This window comes from Armigeres subalbatus, chromosome 2 (genome assembly GCF_024139115.2).
Source record: "Armigeres subalbatus isolate Guangzhou_Male chromosome 2, GZ_Asu_2, whole genome shotgun sequence".
In the NCBI taxonomy this organism is placed as follows: domain Eukaryota; kingdom Metazoa; phylum Arthropoda; class Insecta; order Diptera; family Culicidae; genus Armigeres; species Armigeres subalbatus.
The window spans coordinates 105455477-105479998 of record NC_085140.1 but is presented as its reverse complement, the minus strand read 5'-3'; the positions used below and the strand labels follow the sequence as shown (position 1 = coordinate 105479998).

Sequence of the window (24522 nt, the reverse complement as noted above, 5' to 3'; positions counted from 1 at the left end):
GGAATTTGATATTCTAAACTAATCGGATTTTGAAGGAATGCCTAACAATTATGTATGAAATTTTGTAAACTGTTCTCCTGCTGCAAACTTAAATGTTCCATATTTCCTATCTATATGGGACAGTCTAGATCTGTTATGGGCAGTCTTGATCTTTTATGCTTTTGAATATATTTTTAGAACGCTGCGAAAATCTAAACATCAAAAGCGTTAGAAATATGCAAACACATTTCTAGGCTTTTAAAGGAAACGCAGACCCTTCGACATTATTACAAATCGTCGAAAAAGTTTCTCTAAAAAAAACGAAAAACGCTTTAAGTTTTTTAGCTCCTGAAAATAACACAATCTTTCCAAAATGTATGCATACTGAAACCTACTTTATTTCTCCATTACTCGTTTAATACAGTACTTATGATGGTAAACAGATTGATTGATCTAGCACATGGTTTCCCAAACTGTGGGTCCCGACCCCCAGGGGGGTCGCCAACGGATTGTTGGTGGGTAGTGCAGAACAAATATTAATTGCAGCTCGAATGCTGAACCTTTTGATCATTTTTTTCAGGAACATTATTTCAAGTTCAAACCGCATTTTATTTTCAATATCCATCACCAAGGTATTTTATTTGAACATTTATGCCTAAAAGCTGTCCCCTTAATGAAGTAAAATAAAAACGCTAACATTTTGACAAACAATACCATGTTCGTCATTTTTTGCATTTGTACATGTAAGGTAACGTGAATATTTTTTATGTGGAAGAAGCCGAAACAGATGACATTCTGATTCAATTAATGCTTAATACTACTTGGTAAAATGCATTTTTTCATAGGTGGGTCGCGAGACATATAAAATTTTGCTAGGTGGGTCGCATACTTAAAGGTTTGGGAAGCTCTGATCTAGCAGAACGATTGAAATCAAAACTTGAAACATAGCTTCTTCGAACACTCAGAGACTACTCGCATCGCATGTAACTCGCACATTGCCATTCATAATTTAGGATCTCTTATGCTACACAACTGCCGGACAGTTGCCAACACCGGTCCTACTTATTTTAATAACCGATCCCACCGATTTCAACAGCTACTTACATTGTACGTAGCCATTCTTCTTGGTGCGTGTATTGATCGCCGTACACCATCCGCCACCAGTAGTGCTGCTGTTGCCCGTCGACGCCGCCCCACCGCCGATCGACGTTTTCGGGATGTACACCTCAAGGATGTCCTCCTTCTGGTAGCTAAGCTCATCGACATTGGCGGAAGTGTAGCTGACGGTCGCTCGGTAGATCACAGTGCTGTCCTCGCCGCCGCTGTCCATTATTGTATGGAACCAGCCCCAACAACACCACCACCACCTCCGACCACCGTATTGACACTTAAGTCTTGGTCGTTTTGGTAGTAGTTAGTTGGTTGCGGTTGTTGCTGGCCTGCTGCTGCTGCTACCACCACTGCTACCACTCTTCTCGATACGACGAATACACTCTCGTCGTCGCACAGCCGATGACGGCGGCTTAGTCCAACAACTATCGGATTGCTGTCCTGCCTCGCCTGTGTCTCCAACACCATATGGGGCGAGACGACACAGATGTAGCACAACTAATGCAACTAGCTGAAGCGCTACCGGGGACAGATGCGCTCGTATCAAATGTTTAAATTGCTAATTTCTAAGGTTCCTAATCAACTCGATGGGTGCCCCTAGCGGCGCGAGCTGCTCTATCGAAGTAATCACATTCAGAGGGTTGAAAATCTAAGAACCAGAGGGCTAAGTATTTGTGAGTGTGCCTCGTTTTGTCTCTTCCATTTGGGGCGCTGAGGAACACGGTTTTTTATCAGCGACACAATTAGATGCGGTAATCTTCTCTACTTTACAAACAGTGGGAATAATTGCTTCTTCTGAACGATCTGGATGCGTACAAAATGTTATGCGAAATAGAACAGGAAAAGTTATTACACCGTTTCTTCTTCCATTCAGCGAGAGGGGGTGTGTGTACGTTGGGTATGTTAAGCTTCTCGTTTCTCTTTAAGTCACACACTCCGTTCTTCAATATTATCTCCGCTTTTCGCTGCGGTTCCGCCTATCTCCAACGCGAGACGGTGTATGACGATGATGACACGAAGTCGATGATAACCAGCAGCTGGGTGCTTCTTCATTCGACGGTCTGACAGTTCTTCACGTTCGAAATTCCTAAGGCACATCTATCAGAGGAAATGTAACACCTTCGTCGTTCCTCGCCGTCCATTGTATTCTTTTCAAAAATGCGTTTCTGAAAAAATGGAGAGAGAGAAATAGAAAAATATTAGATAAGTCTGCTAATAGTATGAAGTTAATCTAACTGTACTAACTGGAACAGAATGATTAACGATCGTCAACGGCACACTAAACAAGGACTCGTTAAATCTAAAAGCACTGAGATCTATTTGAATCGTGTGAAATAGAAACGTCAGAATGAGCATCAAGCCGCGAGTCCTGATAAGAACTGAAACATGCTGAATTTTGTTCAAGGTCTCGCACTCGCCGACTAGCTGGCTAGGCTAACACATTCGGAACGAGCCTGGATTTGTATTGAGTTCGGCACGACCGACTGGTTGCACCAACCACTTTTAAGCTTCATTAGACCATCGGCAGAGCTAATATACATATAGCGTTGACTGATCCGATTCGTAAAACAGTCCCATGTTGATTTTTTGGGCAATTTTGGTGTCTCTATTGGCTTATCAGTCATAACAGTCTTATGTGAGACTGTGTAGCATACCATCTAGCAAAGAAAGTATAATTATAATCAATTCAACGATTCTTTACAAATTGGATTATGTGAATTTCACCGAACCATTGATGCATTGTTCAACTGTAAAAGTAACATAAAATCAGTAAAATCGTAACCGAATCTTCATAGAGGCCTGCGATTTATTTCAAGATAAATAAAAGCAAAACAATCTTGAAGATTAGAGGTTGAAATTTGTAACTATATCAAAGAAACATGGGACTGTTATGCGAACAAGAGCACCACCACAACCACCAGTTCACAAACGTTGATGTGCCAGATTGCGCTACGCAACGAACCTCAATACACATCGGTCGATCGGTACCCACACGAGTACGGTAAGCTCCCCAAACACACAAACCGTGTGGTGGTGGCGGCGGAGCGACGACTCCGAATGGGTTAAGTTACAGTCGTGGTGCCCAACTTTTTGATGGATGCGTTTTACTGGATCAACGAGCAGCAGGGCGCAGCTCAGCGGTTGAATGGATGATGGTTAGATCGATGGATGAATATCGACGACTGCCAAAAAAATAAACCTCAAAGTCACATTGCTGTTATGGAGAGTACATGTGCTTCCATAAAGGAGTTCACCTTACCGGCGACGACGTGGGCATAGATCGAAGCCGATTTGAAAACCGGAATGCGTTGTCCAGAAAAAAAACTTAAAGTTATCTGTGAAACACACTCGTGCAGTATGGCCTAATGCCATTATAGGCTGGATAAGATTTCGCTTCTTCTGATAGCAGCAACGACAATATGATGTAAAATCTTATTTGAATATCAAACACATTATGCCGAAATGTATACATTTTTATGACTGACCATAATTGTAGATAATTGAATATGAATACAAAACAGCTGTAAAATAGGCTTGTTGGGGAAAAAAGCATTTTTTTTAGGTAGGCATGGGACAGAATGGCAAGCGGTAGAAAAATTGGAAAAGACATTGGCGACCCGATAGGGGGCCGTTAAAAAAAGACGTCCACAAATTGAGAGTTGAGAGAGTCTAAGATTTTGTGACAGTATGCAAAAAAGCGTCTGTTTTGACTGTTTGATCTTAAAATATTAAAAAATAGTGGACGTCATATTTAAATCAACCAAAAAGATGTCATATGCTTAGTGAGCCGAAACGAATTGCTTGAACATGGCTTTCCAACGAAACTAATTTGTTTGACGAATACTAAGCGTATCTATTTTTTAGCTTGGTGTACATTGTGCTCAAATTATTCTCACTGGTGGAGATGAAGGCATTCTCGTCTATTGGAAATATCTGTATTGTCGTTATACGCATAACTGTACCTTCCCCCAATTCAGTCCCAGGATGACAAACAATTAACGCAATGAAGTGCAAGCTGAGAATAAAAGGCCGTTTCTTCAACTATAGCATCATCAACGTTAACTTCCCACACGAAGGGAGACCCGACGACGAGAAAGAAGCGTTCTATGCAGATACGATGGATGCCAACTGCGGGACGTCAAAATCGTCATCGGCGACATGAACGCACAAGTATAGAACGGTGATCGGACCGAATAGTTTACATACTGTATCGAACGACAACGGCCAACGAAGCATAAACTTTGCAGCATCCCGCGACATGATAGTCCGAAGCACTTTCTTCCCCCGTAAGAATATCCACAAGGCCAAATGGAAATCACCTAATCAAGAAACCGAAAACCAAATCGAACACGTTCTAATAGACGGTGAATTTTTTTCCGACATCACGAACGTCCATCAATCGTTCAAGCCGTGAAAATCGTAAGACTGCAACTTCTACGTGACTGAGAGGAGTAGTTTATCGGGAGTTCATCGACAACAGATCGGGAGAACAATTTTTGGCAACCAAAACCTGCTGCAGTATCCGACGATCCATTAAACACACCCATGGACACAAAATTACTTCATTCGTGCTACGAGACGCACACTTGCCGCTAAACTAACCCTATCTCCTCATTATAGTCGCACCTTCCTTCCAGCAAACAACAGTCGTCCCGGACATACGTTAGAGTTCTTTGAGAAACGGAATCCTCCGAACTCCTCCTGCAGTCAAGTACACTTCATCATCATCATTTCGCATCCTGATCTCTCCAACGCTTCCAATGACTCTCCCGCAGCAACATTCCTGTCTTTGTATTAAGACTTCAGACACTACAAAATGAGGTACGCCTAAAGCCCTGGCTGGAAGCCCCTATCCGCTCTTTGCAGCCGCACCTTTCCTACCAACGATCAACATGCAGCCGTTCTGGCTCTGTCCCTGATTTTGGAGACGGTGTCTTCTGAGCTTCAATAATCGGCAAGTTAAAACAACGAATCAAATAACCTTTCCTGAAAATATTTGCAGCCTTTTCTCGAGCGCAACACTTCTGTTTGTTTCAAAAAGGCCTTCGAACTACTTATCGCAGTCAAGCCATTCCCGCTAGCGAGCAGCAGTCGTCCCGGTCATGCGATTGAGGGCGGGGAAGGGGTCTTCCGAATTTGTGTAACAGGCAAGTACAACCAACGAAGGTCAATTTCATCGCCTAAAAGTTTCTCTGCCTTCAGCAGATCGAACCCACAACAAACAGCGTTGCAATAGCGCTGAATCTTTTTTGAAAGTCGCATATTACTGGACGCCAACTTAAAGCAGAATTGGGCAACAAAGCGCCTAGAACCATAGACTTTGTTAGGAAAACAGTGAAGATTTTCACGTAAGAAATTTCTTCTCGGATCAGCTTTCTTTGTATAGAAAGTTGGTCTTGAATAGAACTGAATTATTTCCAATAATGCGCCTTTGTAGCTTCTTCCCTCCCTTCGGATATGTGATCTTGCCGCGATGGGTGGGCTTACGCCATTAGCACTGATATGGCAACCAAAGACATATCCTGTCGTGGTGGTATCACATGTTGATTATTTTTGTGCAATGCCGCGTCACAATTTGGCATTGACGCACTGATTTTACGGATGTGCATGTGAACCAACGAACATCGTGTCTTGGAGCTTGGAATAGTAATGCAGTGAGTTGGGCCTCTTTTCTCAGTAATAATGAAGTGAGATCTCCTCCTTTTTTGCAATACTTTTCTGATGTGTTCCCTGATGATGATGAATCGTAGCTACGCTTAAATCTGGCTAGATAGGTATATATAGAGAAAATTTAGATAATCAACTTTATCGACGTTATTAAGATTCACTGAGTAGAAGTTTTTTCAAAACTAGGAGCGTGGCGCCTCTCTTATTTTGTTATGTCTCAAATTAAAGAGCCATAATATAAAATACCACACACGACAACTATGGTATACAAGCAATCTAAAATGGCTTCATTCTCGATAAATTTTATTAACAGATAGGGAATAGAATAGCAAAAGTGAATCCTATAGCTGACCACGACTTATATAATGATAGTTATTCTACACTTGCTTGTAAAGAATTTAAGACGATTAGAAACGGTAGGGCAAATTTCATTATCTTCGCTCAACTTTAAAGCGATGCATTTTCAAACTTTTAAACTAGGGTTTTTCTCTATACGGAAACGACCCTGGGAGATTAGTATTAGACACATAAAATGAAGGAACGACGCAACATAACACAGGGCAACAAAATTTAACCTTTTGCGGGTCCTCAGAACCAATTGATGTGTCTTCAGTAGATTTTGGCTCGCTGAATCCGAATCTGTCCTCAGATATGCTCTAACACGTCCAAATTTTGAGATATAGCTAGATTAATACAGATATTTTGAAGAAATTGGCATTTTTCGAAGGACTTTCATGAAGTATATAAACATAATTTTAGGTCAATCAATACCCGAAGCGGTATAAGCACATTTGATCTAATGAATTTTCATCAGATTTGCACCTTACAATTGTTTTCTATTCGGTTTTCCTTGAATTTAAGTTCAGTGAATTTAATTTAAAAATATTACATGCAAGTCCGTTTCAAAAACTTGCATGCAAACGCCATCACCCCCAGTTCGAAGCCACCAAAAATTCAACAATATGCGGCCAGTGGAACTGGGATATGAAAATGTTGAATGAATGATAGAGATACTAGTCAGTTTGTAAATATATGTTTCATTCGACTTTTAATAAAATATCCATTTTTTTTCATTTTATGCTCAACATTTCTCCTCCTCCTAAAATGTTATTCTGCTCGATTTCTGGTTGTTTTTTTTTTTTCGATCGATCAACTTCCAATAACCACACGTAATCTGTTGTCATGTTGCAATTGTGTTTTGCTAGAATATAGTGCGAACATGATGATCCAGAAAGTTCCTATCTTTTTATCAACAAGGAAACAGATCGAAATGCAATTTGAACAAATTCAAATCCTCTACTAGATCCCCTACCAGAGCATTCAAGCCACATTGACTAATAAAATACATTCCAGCACTCGGAAACTAAGTTGAAACTTGAACATTTTGTAACTTCATCGTAAATTTTCTCATTCATGCCGTTGTTTTAGAGAAATATCAGAGTGCAGAATTGGCGGATCATCCAACCATATGCTCGGGTAACTGTAACATGTTGAACAGCACAGACGTGGAGCGGAGCCCAAGTTTTTTTTTCTGGCGCATAACCTTGCGTCTTAGCACATAACAAAGCTTGATAAAACTAGTGAACTTTTTCCCGTTTCACTGCTATAAACTGACCATAGATAAAAGAAATTGCATTGGGATTATTGCAACATTCACGCAGCATTTTCAACGCGAATCAAATAAAAAGTCCCCCACGCACGAGTAGGTTGTTGACGTTTTCCTGTTTCTGTTGCGTAGCCGTCAACGTCGCTTCAGCTTGTATGCAATCATACACAAGAACGTTCGAATGCAACTTATCGATTCGTTGATTGATTTTGCTAATTGATAGTTTTCCGCCCAAATTTCTATCATAGGAATATTGGAATGATCATAAATAGCAGGAATAATCAAAATGTATAGAACTGCGCACAGTTCTCTTACTTGCTTTATTCGAATGAACAAAATAAAGGAGCTTCAATTGACAGTATATACACCATATCACTTGAACAATAATCGAAAATTGATCGCGCCAGAGGAAACACAATATCATATTTACATTCAATAGAACTTACTTCAATGAAAACATATTATTTTTTTTGCTTGAACAAACTATTATATTGAATTCTTGTTACTTTCCTCTCAAAACCGTTCACAGAATATAACCAGGTTTGTATACAAGTCTTCGAAGGTGGCTTGCATAAAACATATTTTTAAATAACTTTAACTTACTAAAATTGTAGATAAATCACACTTTTTAAGTTTAACTTGTTCAAAATGCACCATATTTCGAAAGATTAGATGTTTGTGATCCATTTAGGACCTTGATTGACTAGTAATTCTTTTTATAGGGTTAACGATGGCTGTTTCAAAATGCTCAAAATCATTGATTTTACGACATTTATTGAGGTATATCTCAAAATCTCGACGTGTTAGAGCAATTCTGAGGTCACATTCGGATTCAGCGTGTTATTTGGTGTTAGGGACAAAATCTTGTTGAGCTGTGTAATTTACATTGAGTATCAACTTAAATTGAATTACATAACACAAAAAAAAACTAAGGAGGACAATGTGATAGGTGAATTAAAAAAGTTAAAACAAAATGACATCTTACGAAACATTAGACAAAATTAGAAGTAAACTTACTGTGTGACTATTAAAACTTGTAATAGCAGACATCACTGCAATTGGTAGAAGACATAAAGATAGGTACAATTCTCCAAACTACTTCTTTAATCGCATCAAAACAAGGGAAGCTCTTAGATAAGTATTTCGATTCATTGTAACATAACTTGTATAAACATTATCAGAATAATATCCCCAATTTAAGTGTTACTTGGAGGTGGCAATAGTATCATCCGTTGTCAACATAGACTGCTATTAGATATTGAATGTTGGCTCCAAGAAACTCTAAACAAAATTTTATTTTTAAATTCTCTACAAATATAACATTTTACTTCTCGGAAAACACTTATTGTGTTTTTAGAGCTTCCATTATTTGTTTGGTTAATTATTGACAGGCTGACGGAAAATAGACTGAAGGGAAATGGGAAACGCACACAAAAACAGAAATTTTGAGATTCTACTAGTTTCTACAATACTCAAACAAATAGTGTTCAAGCGGTCAACATAGACTAGTTCTTCTAAGTATTGGTCCTAGCAGAAGGAAAACTTCTGTTCGGGTCTAGTCTTGACAATTTAAGCTACCATGTAGCTCCAGCTGGATACCCAAAAAAAAAGAGAAAGCGCCTTCGTAACTTCTTAGACTTCTACAGTTCCTCTGTATCATTTGATCTGTCCATGAAACAGGAGGTTCATGGAATACCAGACTTCCTTCGTGCGGAGGTAATATCTCCATTGTTTGCAAGCAAATACGGACACGCCAGCCAGGAGAGAAGCTTTTTCACAGGTGGATCAAAAACGGATGACTCCACTGGCTTCGGTGTTTTTAACGTTTTTCATAGCACCTATTTTAAGCTCAAAGAGCCTTGTTCCGTGTATACTGAAAGTTGCTGATGTTAGACTGTAACCATTGTCCACCCATCCCTTTTGCTATCGTAATCCCTTAAGAATGTCTTCATCTTGTCGTCACTCCCCATGCCCACCTCTCGTTGTTGTCTCCCCAAGGAAATGTGTCTTTGTCCCGTTACAGATGTGAAACATCACCAAGAATGTCAACCACGTGAACATCAGCAGGAATCACGTCGCTATGCGCTGTATCGAAGTTGTTCGAGCTGGTCGTCATGGATTCTCTAAATGGTCACTGTAAACATAATATCAGTAACGATCAACATGGCTTTATAGAAAAACTTTCCACAGGTACGAATCTACTGTGTCTTACATCATACGTTACATACAGTATGCTTGCTTGTGATCAAACAGATGTAATTTATACGGATCTAACTGCAGCATTTGATAAGTTGAACCACAGCATTGCGATCGCCAAGCTTGATAGATTGGGAATTGGAGGCAGCCTGCTTGCATGGTTTGGTTCGTACCTTACTGAGCGCCAGCTGACAGTTGCTCTAGACGATTGTCGCTCGGAAAGCTTCTAGCCATCTAGGGACCGTTGATATTCCTTCTCTAATTCAACGACGTACATCTAGTTCTAAAAGGACCGCGATTATCATTTGTAGATGATCTTAATATGTTTTTGCGCATCTGCTCAATAGCCGATTGCCACTTACTACAAGACCAGATCGATGCTTTCGCTCATTGATGCGATCTAAATCGACTTGTAGTTAACCCGAAAAAATACTCGATCATAACTTTTTCTCGAAAGAAACAACCGATTACCTTCAACTAATGTCTGTTCGGAACGACTATTGAAAGAGTTCACTGTGTGAAAGATCTCGGTGTTCTATTGGACTACAAACTGACATACTCGGATCACATATCATATGTTGTTGATAAAGCATCCAGGTCTCCAGGATTTGTGATCAAAGTGACAAAGATCACAGACATCTACTGTTTGTAAACACTGTATTGCTCTCTCGTGCGATCTACGTTAGAATACTGCTCTGCGATCTGAAGTCCAAACTATAATAATGATGTTGAACGCATCGAATCCGTTCAACGTCGATTTATACGGTACGCACTCCGCAATCTTCCCTGGATTGCGTCGCCGATATTTTGCAAGGAGGAATAGATTGTGACACTCTTCTGCGACAAATAAACATCAACGCACTACCCCAACAACTGCGGAGTAACCTAATGCTAAGACTTCCTTTTCGTCGCACAAACTATGGACTGCGTAGTGCTCTCCATGGTTTGCAGCGTGTTTTCAATAGAGTGGCGTCGGTGTTTGATTTCCACTTGACGCGAGATGTCCTCCGCCGGTTCTTCACATCATTTTTCACCGACCAGAACAATTGATGCACATAGCCTATAGTTAATGTATTTGTGATTGTATTGTATTTTAACTTCTTGACAATGTTTCTAATGTAGTGATGTGATATTGTATTTATATTTTTTTAACCATCATTGGGGCTGTATCAAGTCTGTTGATGTAATAAATGAATAATAAAAAAAATAATTAAGCACCCTAAATTAATTTCTCTTCCTACTGTATTATTGTATTCCCTACCCTCGACCAAACCGCGAGTCTTTCGATTCCCCAAAACTAACCATATATATAAGAATCATACAATGTATAGAAAAACATGATTTCGGCTCCGTAACGCTTCATGGCAAATGAGCCTACCAAATAAACGAAAGATTTTAAAAAAATACGCCTCCTTAATTACAAACAGCCGCAAAACCAAATGAGAATATTGAGAGAAATTTTCACTTGACTGCTACTGATTACAAGAAAGCTGATGTTCTTCTCAGGACCCACAATCTATACCGAGCCGATTTTTGTTCAAAATGTATATGCGAATACATGATGACGGCAAAATATTACTGTCCGAAGCAGCATCACAAGCTCGCGACGGAGGGAGACGGTGCACAAATTGATTCAGCATCAGTATTGTGAAATTTGGTCTCAAGATTCTGATTTGGTTTTGTTGCTGTTAGATACTGGTAAGACGCATTATGGAAAATAATTCGGTTCTACCCAGATCCGCAATTTTATAAAAGAGAAGGTTGAATCGAGACAAATTTTCTCCAAAGTAATTAAAAGAAATCTGCTATTACGCGCACGCGAGCCGTTTCGTTCGCAGTACTCGGACTATCGATTGCTTGTTTCGCTACAATGACGTCTGTGGCGGTCATGGCAGGTGGAGTACACTTCGGCATACGAGTTAATTTTTGCAGCCTCTTACTCTGAGGCGCACTCGTGATTCTGCTACCGAGGGAAACGATTAGCACTTTGAAGAAAATTTGTCTTGGATAGACTTGTGGTTGTGGTTCTGGGAACTTCAATTTGCCACCAAAATCTTCGCAACATGTTTCAAAAAATCCTAAATAATTCAAAGAAAAATCACATGGTAATTAATATGCGTTAAGCATTTAGGATGGATGAAAAATTAAGAAAGTGTAAATCGTGTAAAAACAAAATCCAGTGTATATCATTATATTGCCGCAAAGCTCTAAAACCAAATATTTTTTTTAACTGTGGTCCCCCTTATGTAAATAAATAAAATAACTGCAACAATTAAAAAAAACTTTTGTAAAAACTCGTAATTCATCAAATATATTTGGGGAAATCCGGAAGAACTTCTAGAACTTAAGTTATTTGTTACTAATAATCCTACGCAAAATTTTCAAAAGTATTTAAAAATACGGTAAAGTCTTGATCCCAAATAATAGAGATTTCCTTGGTGCTGAAAACAAAAGGTTTTGCGCATTCCCTTATAAATCCAACATCGATTACACAGGTGACAAAAACATAAATTGTATTATGATTGTATATAAACATCTATAAAAGTATCCGTGCTCGCTAAATGCAAACAATTCCAAGTTTCAGATTCCAAAACACAAACCTAATAAGGAAGAACAGAACAAATTTAAGAAAATCGTTTGACATTTCGGAAGCTTTAAACAAAGATTCAAATGAGTCACGTAATTCAAATTCAGATCTGCATAATGTTTGATTGATGAGCGCTCTTGCCGCTTGGAGATTAATGTCGTCGGCTCTTAAATCAGTCTAAAGTGGATTAAATTGCGTTTCCAAAATCTACTCCGCAAATCTTTCCTCCAAAAAACAATTTTTATTTTTCCGGATTTTTTTTACTTGCATTTTGTAATATTCTCGTCTTCTATCTCATAACTACGAACTCTCGTAATTCTAAAGCCTAATTGACCGATCCTGTCGATACCGCCTGCAGTTTGTTGCGATTAATTTTAAACTCCCATAACAAAAGAAGGAACAAAACATGGAATAAATATTTTGTTTCAATTGAGCATGCTGAAGATAGAAGTAATTAAACTTTTCGTTCCATTCATTTGGTCGATCGATTGAATTTAGGAGATAGGAAATGGAATGCTAACAAATACCTTATTAGAAATACGTACGACACAAAGATGTATGACTAACGATAGTCAACCAGAGAATTTTATTTAGCATTTAGCATATAGCATATATTTTATTTGAGAAAAGAAAAAATCATCTATCTATAGGTTCGGATTATTAGAAAAAAATTTCACTACAAACGCGGAACAGATATGCGCGCTCATTACAGACGGGCTACCAGGCTGCTACATCTGCCGCCAAACCCAAGTAAGGTTGATTCGCGAGTTCGATTCACACACCGAACGCGAATCTTCTTTTTAATGCCAAAAACCATGATACCTGGCGTGCGTGTCGAATGAGGGAGGTCAGTTCAAACTCTAGTCAGTCAGAAAAAAAACTAGCAGATAGGCAGACAGTGGAGCAGTGTCGGTGTGTGGAGTGGCGACGCGAGTTGGCAAGAGCCGGCAGTCAGCGGGGGCGACGCGCGTCCAAATCATCAACAATTGTCACGCCTGACTGACTTGGAACACGCGGCTCGCTCGGCGTTCGCGCACAGTCGTCCATGCGAAAGCCGCCGTCGTCGTCGTCGTCATAATCTATTCAAAAGTAGCCAAACCGCGCGATGAACACGTTTTCGCGCAGACCGGACCGGAGTTATGGAAAAGTTCTCCTCTATACTAAATAGCCGCCGAGCCAAGATAGAGCTAGTCCGTCCGAAGTGTGCTGCGCTGGAGATTGTGTGCCGTGCCGCGCGCGCGGTGGAGTGTCTTTTACCGGTTTATTTCTGCCATCACCCTCTCGACTTTCGGCTCTCGACGACGACGACGGCGCGCGGCGGCAGCGACCACGGCAGAGTGCTGTTAGCCAGAGCCAAGGATGACGTAATTCCTCCGGGGCCTGCAGATCACCAGCACCAGCACACCACACCACCGCGCATACACTTGCCGACCGAGTCCGAGAGTTCGATTCAGTCCGCGTGTATTTGTTGGAGTTGGAGATGCAGCTATTAAACCGTATTATACATTCGTACGGGTGATTCGACGCGCTCGATCTGGTCTCGTCTGTGGACTCGAATCGGATAGACTTGGACATCTGTAAACTGGATATAGCTGTTCGGGGGTTCGCTCAGCCGCTGACTTGTAGGTTTGGGTATAAATTTCGATTGATTGCGCGAATCGGAGCTTCCGAGTTTCGAATCAACTTACATGGCATGGGGCAATCATATAATCCACTATTGATGGGAAGGCATTTCAGCATTATGATCTCAGAAACTTACATTTCTGATTGTTGGTTGGCATTTATGTTCTTATTGATAATGAACTGCAAACGGTTTCTTGTTAGTTTCATAGCGTTGTTACAATTCTTTTGTAATATCATTTGATTAAATCGCGACATCTAAACACAAATATCGTTGATATATATTGCCGACTTATACAATCCTACTTATATAGAACCCAACTATTCTTCTTTACTTGTAAATATCCTTTGCTTTTTACATTTTGACAAGAAGGCTTTGGAGGATGTTGGAATCTTTGCTACATTTTTGTAGCTTTACTTCGAGGATGGCGAATTGCGTCTAGAGATTCAGACAAATCAGTTAAACAAATTCAAACAAAATTATTGATGAAATTTTGACGAGTTCCTCCCGAAAAAATCTCTTTTCCCATTTATTAAGAAATGGATTCTTATTCTTTCAAGCATAACAAAAAAAATTAAAGACGTCATATTGACGCGCTCTATTAAAACGCTAAAATATACAAACATGACTTCTTTTATTCGAGCTTAGTCTATTGGTGTATAACAATAAGGAGTCATATCCTCTCTTGCCTGCTACCGGGAAAATGCATCCTTCAAAAGATGGGATCATATCTGCCTTTCCTAACCCCGATCAAATTCTCGAACTGAAAGATGAAATCATAACATCTCTTTCCTGCAGAAGGGGAAATGCATCCTGGAAAGAAGGAATCATATCTTCCTTTGCATTAAACCGAGCAAATGTCTTACTATAAAAAAAGATCATATCTATTCGTTCATTCCGAGCAAATGCCTGAATTGAAAGAAGGAGTCATATTCTCTGTTGCCTTTTGCCGGGCAAATGCATTTTTTGAAAAAAAGGATCTCCGGGTCATAAACCGAGCAAATGTCTGACTTGAAAGATGGGATCATATCTGCCTTTCTTCAAACCGAGCAAATGCCCGAAATGGAAGAAGAAATCATATTCTTTCCTGTCTGCTACTGGGCAAATGTATCCTTTGATAGACCTTTGCTTTAAACTGATAAAATACATTCTTAGAGAGAAGGAATCATATCTTCCCTTGCCTTAAACCGAGCAAATGTCTGATTTTGTCCTCTCTTTTCTGCTGGTAAATGCTTCCATTGAAAGGTGAGATCATATCACCCCTTGCCTCAAACCGAGCCAATGCCTGAATTAAAAGAAGGAGTAATATACTCTCTTCCCTTGTGCCAAATGCATCCTTCAAAGAAGGGATCACTCCTCCCCTTGCCTTAAGCCGAGCAAACGTCTGAATTGAAAGAAAGAGTCATAACCTCTATTGCATGCTTCCGGGTAAATGCATCCTATGAAAGAAGGAATCATATCTCCCGTTGCCTAAAACCGAGAAAATGTCTGATTTGAATGACAGAACCATAAAGTTTTTTGCCTTCAGCCAGGCAACTGCGTTCTTTGAAAGAAGAAAATAATCATATCTTCATTTGCTTGAAACCGAGAAAATGCATTTATTAAAATAAAGGAATCACATCTTCATATTCCGGGAAAATGCTTCCTTTGACGAAGGAAACGTATCCCGGGCAGAATCCATGAACAGAGTAACAAAACATTATATGGACTTGATTGATATAAGAGATAAAAGAGCAGACAACAATATCAAAAATTTGTACCGAAATATCATTTAAATATCAATATATGCTATGAACAAACTAATGGCATATGATATTGGACACTTCTTACAAATAGCATAGCTTGATCTCCTTATGATATTTAAGCGCAATATATTGATATTGTCGTCTGATCATCCATCATGTCCATATTTCATTTTGCTATCTCGTCAACATTTATTCTTATTGAGCTATTTTCGTCTACTCGGGATACTTTTTGACATATACATACAGGAAAAAGTGTGCAAAAATGCTTATATCTCCAGTAGAATTTATTTTATTGAATTGCTCTTTTTGTGTTAGAGAAGATTTTAATATCAAACATTAAACACAATATTGATATTCGAGTTTCTGTCTTTTGTAACATGTCAAGGGACCTTCTTGCTTCTGACCCCATGGTAAAAAGATGGTAAGTGGAAAAGGCAGAGATAATAGAATTTTCATGGAGATTACCATACCTTCGATTTTTATATGCCAGTGATTTTTATATGCATTTTTTAATTCGCAACTTTTCAAAGAACAGCATCTCTCTAATGATGTAAAAGCGAAAAATATTATAAAGAATTGATTTTTTTTCATTAGTTCCGAAATTAGTGATTACACAACTATTATGCCAAATGATAATTATATGCCAAACGATCTTTGTGCTAAACGGCTTCATGCCAAATGATCTACCACCATAGAGTTGTGCGTCGGACCGAAAATCGTCGGCGCCGGTGTTTGTCGTAATTTTGGGTGGCTTTCGCTCCTTTAAAAACATTTTTTCCGGGTGATTTTCAAGAGAAATGTAAATGTCTTCAATTTTTAAGAAAAACTAGTTGGAATTCTTTCGGAAAATTCTCGCTTAACTTTTCAAAAGGACCTAAGTAACATTTTTTTTCATGAAATAATTTGAGTACTGCAATCAAAAGCTTTCATGTTTTTCTGTTGATTGCGCTATTCAAATTAATTCATGAAAAAAATGTTACTTAGGTCCTTTTGAAAAGTTAAGCGAGAATTCTTCGAAATTTCCACAGGAAAGCATGGGAAATTCTCATGGAAATGGGAAATTCTCTGGAACTTTCACGAGGAAATCTTCGGAATTCAAATGGAAAAATCGACAGGAACCGCACAGTAACCGCTTTGGAGTTTCCGTAGGAAATTGTTAAATGTCATGTTGTCAAATGTGGATTTTATCAATCGCATAAATTCTAAAGAGAAAATTTTCCAAAATTCAAAAATTTGAGGTTTTTAAGGGATGTTTTGGGGATATCAATCGGCAAATTTTACGGAAATTCCGGGAGCGAGCCATTTGGCATAAAGGTCATTTGACATGGTTGTAGGACAAAAGGTCGAAGGACAAAAGGTCAAAGGTCAAAAGGTCGAAGGGTCAAAATGTCGAAAGGACAAAAGGTCGAAACAAAAAAACTGCGTCAAAAGGTCGAAGGACAAAAGGTCAAAAGGACGAAAATTCTTTCTTTTTTCTTCCTTCTTTCTTATTTCTTCTTCCTTTTTTCTTCTATTCTCTTCCTTCTTCCTACTAACTTCATATGTTTCCTTCCTTATATTCTTTTTCTTCCTTCCATATTTCATCTTCTTTATTTCTAACTTCTTTCTTTTTTCCTTTTTTCTACCTTCTTTCCTTCATCTTTCTTCCTTCTTTCCACCTTTTTCTTCCTTATTTCTTCCTTCTTTATTCCTACTTGCTTTCTTCTTTCTATCTTATTTTTTCTTACTCTTTTCTTCCTACTTTCTTTTTTATTTTTTCTCTCTTTTTTATTCCTTTCTCCTCCCTTTTTTTCTTCCTTTATGTTTACTGTTTTTCTTTCTACTTTTTTTCTCCTTTTTCCTTTTTTTTCCTTCTTTACTCTTTTTTTGGTTCTCTCTTCCTTTTTTTATTCCCTCTTTCATCCTTCTTTCTTCTTTGTTCTTCCTTTCTTCCGTTTTTCTTCTTTCTTTTTTCTTCTTTTTTTCTTCCTTTCATCTGTTTTTCTTCTTTCTGTCTTCCGTCTTTATTCTTTGTTTCCACCTTCTTTCTTCCTCCTTTTTACCTTCTTTCTTCCTACTTTCTCTCTTCGTTTTTCCTCCTTTTTTCCTACTTTCTTCTCTTTTCCTTCTCTCTTTCTTCCTTCTTTCTCTCTTCCTTCTTTCTTCTTCTTTTTTGTTTCTTGTTTTTCTTCCTTCTTGCTTTTTTCTTTCTTCCTTCTTTTCTTCTTTCTCCCTACTTGCTTTTTTCTTTCTTCCTTCTTTTCTTCTTTCTTTTCTTCTTTCTTCCTTCTTTCTTATTTCCTTCTTCTTTTTCTTCTTTTCTTCTTCTTACTTCCTTATTTCTCTTCTCTTTGTTCCTTATTTCTTCCATCGTTCTTCTTTATTTCTTCATTCTTCCTTATTTTCTTCTCTTTTATGTTACCTGCTTCCTCCTCCTTTCTTTTGTTTTACTTCATTGTGTCTTCACTCCTTCTTCCTTCCTTCTTCTGTTTTCCTTTTTTCTTCCTTCTTTCTGTTTTTCTTCTTCAGACTTTTTTCCTTCTTCCTTCTTCTTTCTTTCTTTGTTCTTTTTTCCTCCCCTGTTATTTTTCTTTCTTCCTTCCTCTTTCTTACTCGGGGCTGGTAGCGACCGATGCAGCTCAAAAAAGTGACTTTAGTGACCAAAACTGACGAAAAAAGGGACCAAATAGAGACTTTCAGTTTCAGTTGCAAGTTCGATGAGACGAAATTAAGCGTGTTTGGGTCGAATGAGAATCATCTTTCACTCACCACTCTTTTGCCTTAGGGTCTGTCTCATTTGGATGATTAAACTGAAATTAAACTTAAAAGTGACATTTCAATAATTATCGAATAACCCTGCTAGCAGAGCAAGATTACTTTTGACAGATATCGAATCATTTTGTATCGATGTCCTATTGGAATTGCTGGGTAGCACCAGCCATTCTTATGACTGGGTTATTTGCTTATTTTGAAACTGTCAATTTTAAGTTTAATTCTCCAAATGAGACAGACCGTTAGAACGAACTCGGAAGAGAAATGAAAATCGTACACGCTAACTTTTATCTACTCAGAAAAATTGTATTGACCTTCCTTTTAATCCCACGGAAATTTTATTAAATATCTATGAGTAAAGTGACTTTAGTGACTTGTATATGTTTATGCCTGTATTGTATATGTTTCTTCCTTTCTTCTTTCTTCCTTTTCACTTCTTATTTACATCTCACTTCTAACTTCTCCGTTCCTCACTTCTCACATCGCATTTCTCACTTGTCACTTATTAATCTCTTCCTTTTCATTTTTCACTTCTCACTTCTTATTTATCTATGCTCACTACTTTCATCTTGCATCTCACTTGTCACTACTCACAACTCCCTTCTCATTTCTTGTCTTCTTGTTCTTTCGACTTTTTGTCCTTCGACCTTTTGACCTTCGACGTTATGACACATATTCGACCTTTTGACCCTTAGAACTTTTGTCCATTCGACCTTTTGACCCTTCGACCTTTTGACCCTTCGACCTTTTGTCCTTCGACCTTTTAACCTTCGACCTTTTGACCTTCGACCTTTTAACCTTCGACCGTTTGACACAGATTCTTTGACATAACGGACATTTGGCTTAATTGTGAACAGCGTCAAAATCAAGAGTCATTTGGCATAAAGGATGTGATATTTTTTGTAACCACTAAACTGCCGCTAACCGCAAGTCGAGCACATCTGTATATGGACGCCAGCGGCAGTAAATCAGATGCTTGAATTTTCGTAGAAATAATTGTAATCCCTCCCTGATTTGCCCAGTGAAAAGCAATTATTAATGTTTTTTTTTCAAAACTAACAAATCAATCGGCATGCGTTTGTTCGGGTTGAGGCAATGGGGGATTTGGTTCCTTATTCAAAGGTAGGCGTTTGATCGGAATATGGCTTAAAAGTAGGCATTCTCCCAGTATAATGGTGGATGTGATCCCTTCGTTAAAAGTAATCATTTGCTGGATGTGGTCCATTGTGGATGTGGATGGATGTGGTCCATTCTTTAAAAGTGGTTCCATCTTTAAATGTAGGCATTTACTCGGAATAAGGCAAAAGTGGATGTGACCCCTTCTTGAAAAGTAGGAGATTGCCCGGAACAAGATAAAGGTAAATGTAATTCTTTTTTTTAGCAATAGAAGTTTGCCTAAAATAAGGCCATGGTGGATGTGATTCGTTGTTTGGGTGTAGGTGTTAGCCTGGAATAAAGCAAAGGTGAATTTAATCTCTTATTCTAAAATATACGTTGGCACGGAATAAGGTAATGGTGGATGTGATTTCTTCTCTCCCGCATTTGCTCGGATTGAGGAAATGTTGATTTTGATCCATTCTTTTTAGGTAAATGGTTGTCTGGCATCAAGCAACGGGAATTGAGATTCATGTTTTGGAAGTTAACGTTTGCCTGGAATAAGTCTAAGTCGATCTACTTTATCTATGTGAAAAAATATATCAAATATGCCTTTCCCTTTCACATTTCCAAACTATGACAAATGTCCGTTATGCCAAATGACCCACTATTTATTATAGTTCAATATTATGCCAAATAACCGTTATGCCAAATGGCCTCTATGCCTCTATGACTTTATGCCACATTACCCAGACTCGGAAAATCCGCTAGTTCTCCGGAATTTCCACCGCAAGTTCTGCGGACTTCTACAATTTTGAGTCGGCGTGGAGAATTGAAGATTAGTGATGTGACAGATTTTGAACGGCGGCGCAACGATGTAAAAATGTCGGCGGTGGCGGCACACACACACCTTTGAATAGGAAGAAGAAAGAATAAGGTAGAAGGGAAAAGGAAAAAGGAAGATAAAAGCAGAAGGAAGATGGAAAAAGGGGAAAAAAGAAAGGGGGAAGAAATAAATAAGGAGGAAGAAATATGAGGAAAGAAGGCAGAGAAAAATAAGAAAAAATAGGAGAGAAGACAGTAGTAGAAAAAAGAAAAACGAGAGTGCAAGAATGAAGTAGAAAGTAGATCTTCTTTCCCTTCAACCTTTTGTTGTTTCGACCTCTTGTCTTTCGATCTTTTATCCCTAATCAGAATTTTCGCAACTAAAAAAATTGCATTGCTGAAACAGTTCTATAGACTCAAGGAAACAAGTATTGTCAAATATTCTGACCTCATCAATCAATGTTCATGAAATTTGATTCACACCATTTCTATATTGAGATATTCATCGATAAAGACTCATAATGTTTCTAATCTTATCTGAACTGAAGCCTTGGCCTAATTCTATATTTCCTTATTATGATACAACCGTAACTCTTCTAAGCGTAGCGCACCGACAGACTGTTGCATCAGCATTTTAAAAATTTCACCATCTTTTTGTATTCCAAGGATTGTTATCCTACTTAAAAGAATACGAAAAACGCTGCTCGGTACTTGAACCCAGACTTTAACATGCTCTTGCCTAACGACAAGTCTCTGAGAAGAAATCAAACACTTAATTCTTTATCCCGAAATGGCATCATAAAAACTGAAAATGAAAGCAAACAACAGAAGTGTCTCTTTATTTGCGAGAAAAAGACCTTTCGATAAATTATGCTCGCTACGATGTAATCGCTATTTATAGTTCAAATATCCGTTTCTGGAAATAGGACATAACGAAGTTAAATAAATTATTTGCACCGGGATTGGATTCCCATTATTAATTGACGCAGAGCAGTGCGAGAGAGCCTTCCGAACGACAATCCATTTATGATTTATTAATGCCAATATAACCTGTATTAAATTTGGATGAACCGACCGAGGACGCGACGGGGCAGCAGCAGCAGCAGCCTTGAACAATATTGCACTGCGCTGCTGCCCATCGCCATCATCGGCAGGAAAGCAAAAGGCTCTGCAGCCCTATACGACGCCATACGTTCTCTTTCTTCTTCGGCTGAATATCACTACGGCGGTGTCGATGCTGCTGATCACAATCACGGTGGAGGCAGTCTCGCCTAAAGTCAATCTGTTATCACACTCACCTTTGGGCCAACGTAGCTGCGGTCGTCGAACAAATCGGTCTCGAGTGAATGTCTGATAACCCATTTCTTTCCTGTCCTGCCCCACCACCTGGTGCGTTGTCTCGCATTGTTCCAACAGCTACCAGAAATCACGTTCGCCGAGAATAGAGCTCGATCGATGTCTTCGTCGTCGAACGCCTCCCGATAAGATAGCAAACCTCTAGCTCCAAGTAATGGGGAGCATTCGCCGGGTGAGCCGATATCACATTTATTGCAATGAGTCAGGTTTTCATTTCGACGAACTGCGATAATATTTGGAGCTTAATATGAGGCACCAGTAAATAGAACCATATAAGGAAGAAATGCCGCCATTGGTTACTACTAGGTGAATTATTCTGCGTTTTTGCCCGACTCGTACATCGAAATGTGTTGAAAGGCTCTATGTTCACCCCAAAAATATTTTTTATATATATACATGGACGACTGCTATTTAGTAAACTGTGAAACTTTACGAATTGGTGTATGTGAATGTGTTTACAATGTGAAAACAATGTGACATTGCATTTAAGTGCATTTGACATCACGATGAAAACAAAATGAGTCAATACAGTCTCGGATTCTTTGGTCTTGACCGACAAACTAGCTCCAACCTATTATAAGTTATATTTTGAGAAGGGCACTAAAACCGCCCCATTGGATTAATATTTGTTTAACAACGACCACACTCTCTTCGACAAGATGGTCAAAAGATAGTGTCAATTTTGAATGCAAGCTTCAATTACGGAGGCATCACGTACGCGACTTTTTGCACATACACCCATATGTACGAAATATGAAACATATTGGGTGGAGGTAGATAGGATGGTCGGTACATAGCGAAACGTTGATAACAGCCGAAGTACACACTTCGGTGTGCTTGCGACAAAAATAGGAAGACAAACTCAGCGCAACTTTGAAGCACACCGTGCCGTCGCGGTAGACTGGTTGACGGCACTGGTGGCCTCCAGGTAGAGGGAGTGACACTTATCGGGACCCGGCTCCACGCAGATAACAACACCACCGAACGGATAGATAGCCGCGAGAATACCGCACCTCTTCCCTTTCCTCGTTCGAAGTGTCGCATGAAGGTCGTCCGGCGAAACCGAACAGGATCGCAAATTCATGTGCAAACATTGTTTCAATTGGATTTTTCCGTTATTGACTATTAGCGCATGCTGGTTCCAAATTCGGTTGGTTTTTTGCTTTTTTTCTGTACATCAAAGTGTTCCGAAAGATAATGTCGACATTGGGGTTTCATAAGGGGCTAAGATGCGAACGTAAGCAATGACTTTTCCCGCATTTTTTGAGAAATGGAACTACTTCCGGCAAACTATCACCAGAACCAAGTTACAACTCTGTAGAACCTTTATCGAGGTGAAAATGAAAAATACCGAAAACAGTCTCATATTTCCTAGAAAAGAGTTTAAAAAATCGTTATTTACGTTTGTGACCTTAATCTGTATGAAACTACATTGGCATTCTGTCCAGCCAGTTAAAAGATTACAGAAAAAAGTGTTTTAAAGAGATCTGACACATAATCAGCTGGCTGATTAAATAGGAGGATTTTTTAGAATGCTGAAGGTTCCCTTAGGAATTTCTTATGAAACTTTCCTCTTTCCTCTTTTCCTGGGTAATTATTCTAGTCTGAAATGCCATTTGAAATTCGTCAAAATAACAAATTCGTTCAATCATACTCGAAAAAATCGAAAATGTTTCTAAAATTCGTCTAAAACTCCATGGAAAATTTGTTTAAATTTTCTCGGAAAACTCGTCAAAAGTTACACAAGAATTTCGTCTAATATTACACGAGGAATTCGTCTAAATTTCAATGACAATTTCGTCTTTTTTCACGAAAAGTTCGTCTAAATATCCACTACCGGCTGGTTGGAGGGCCTCATATGCCCAATCTAGAAGAAAGGGCACAGACTAGAGTGTGCCAATTAGAGATCACCCTTCGGAACTCGGCGTACAAAATTATGTGTCGTATTTTGTTTAATATACTAAGGCTGCTTAAGGAGTCCTTCGTTGGCGAATACCAGGACCGACGAACGACGGATCAGATGTTTGGCCTGCGGAAGATCCTTGATAAATTCTGGGGGTACAACTCGCAGACTCAACATCTGTTCATTGATTTCCAAGTAGCATACGATTCAGTGAAAAGAAATGAGCTTTGGCAGATAATGTCCGAACATGGTTTTCCGGCGAAACTGATTAGACTGATACGTGCAACGCTTGATGGCACGAAATCAAGTATTCGAATTGCAGACGAAGTGTCAACTGTGCTGTATCAAGATTATAAAGAAACACACTTCAGAGGGCTGATACCGAAAAAAATTAGCGAAAACAATATTCAACGGAGAACCGGATAGAGGCCGTTAACTTTGTGGAAGGCAACGAACATGCTGGCTGCACGCGGTGGAATCGGACCTCGGGGCACTAAATGTTCGGAAAAACTAGAGGAACATCGCCCAAGACCGTCAATTATGGAGCTCATACGATGCTGGGCAATATGCACCATTCAAAAATGGTAATCGAAATATTCTAATATTTTTACTAAAATTATCACACTTTTCAGCTCTGTCATTCAATGTAGTGAATGTCCCAGACTGTTGATAAAAAGGAGAAAATGTAAGGATTTTTTTTTCAAATAGGCGTAACTGTATTTGTTGTATATAACCGTAACTGTATATAACCTTGAAATTTGAAACGGCTAATACTCGTTCTATTCAGCATGTTTTTTTAAGCTGACGTTACTACCAGATAGATGTGAATCCATTCTTTCTACTGGGCATACTAGTTGACGAAAATAGTTTGAATGAAGCGCACAATCACCACTCCAAAAACAAAGGTCAAAATCAATTAAGCCCATTTGAAAAAAAAATCCCATATTTTCGTATAGGAAAGACGAAACGCCTAAAATGCGTCGGAAAGAGCCAGAATAAAATTTAATTTAATAATTTTTAATACAAAGTTTTAATCTAAGTTTTTTTCGTGTGACAGCATACGATTTTGAGACAAAATTT

At 38.8% G+C, this 24522-nt stretch overlaps 1 protein-coding gene across 26 annotated transcripts in view; it reads right to left on the bottom strand.

Moving 5' to 3' along the window:
• Window positions 1-24522, bottom strand: part of LOC134210579 (phosphatidylinositol 3-kinase regulatory subunit alpha) — a 140924-nt gene that overhangs the window by 31201 nt on the left and 85201 nt on the right. For 20 of the 26 annotated variants that reach the window (XM_062686667.1, XM_062686687.1, XM_062686686.1 and 17 more), the window contains one exon: window positions 1084-2255. The exons of 4 other annotated variants lie outside the window; for them this stretch is intronic. In XM_062686667.1, the coding sequence (XP_062542651.1) occupies window positions 1084-1309 (226 nt within the window). In that variant the 5' untranslated portion in view covers window positions 1310-2255. Of the gene's footprint in view, window positions 1-1083; window positions 2256-2334; window positions 2488-24522 lie in introns of those variants that run through there. 2 more of the 26 variants (XM_062686684.1, XM_062686693.1) reach the window with 2 other exon arrangements.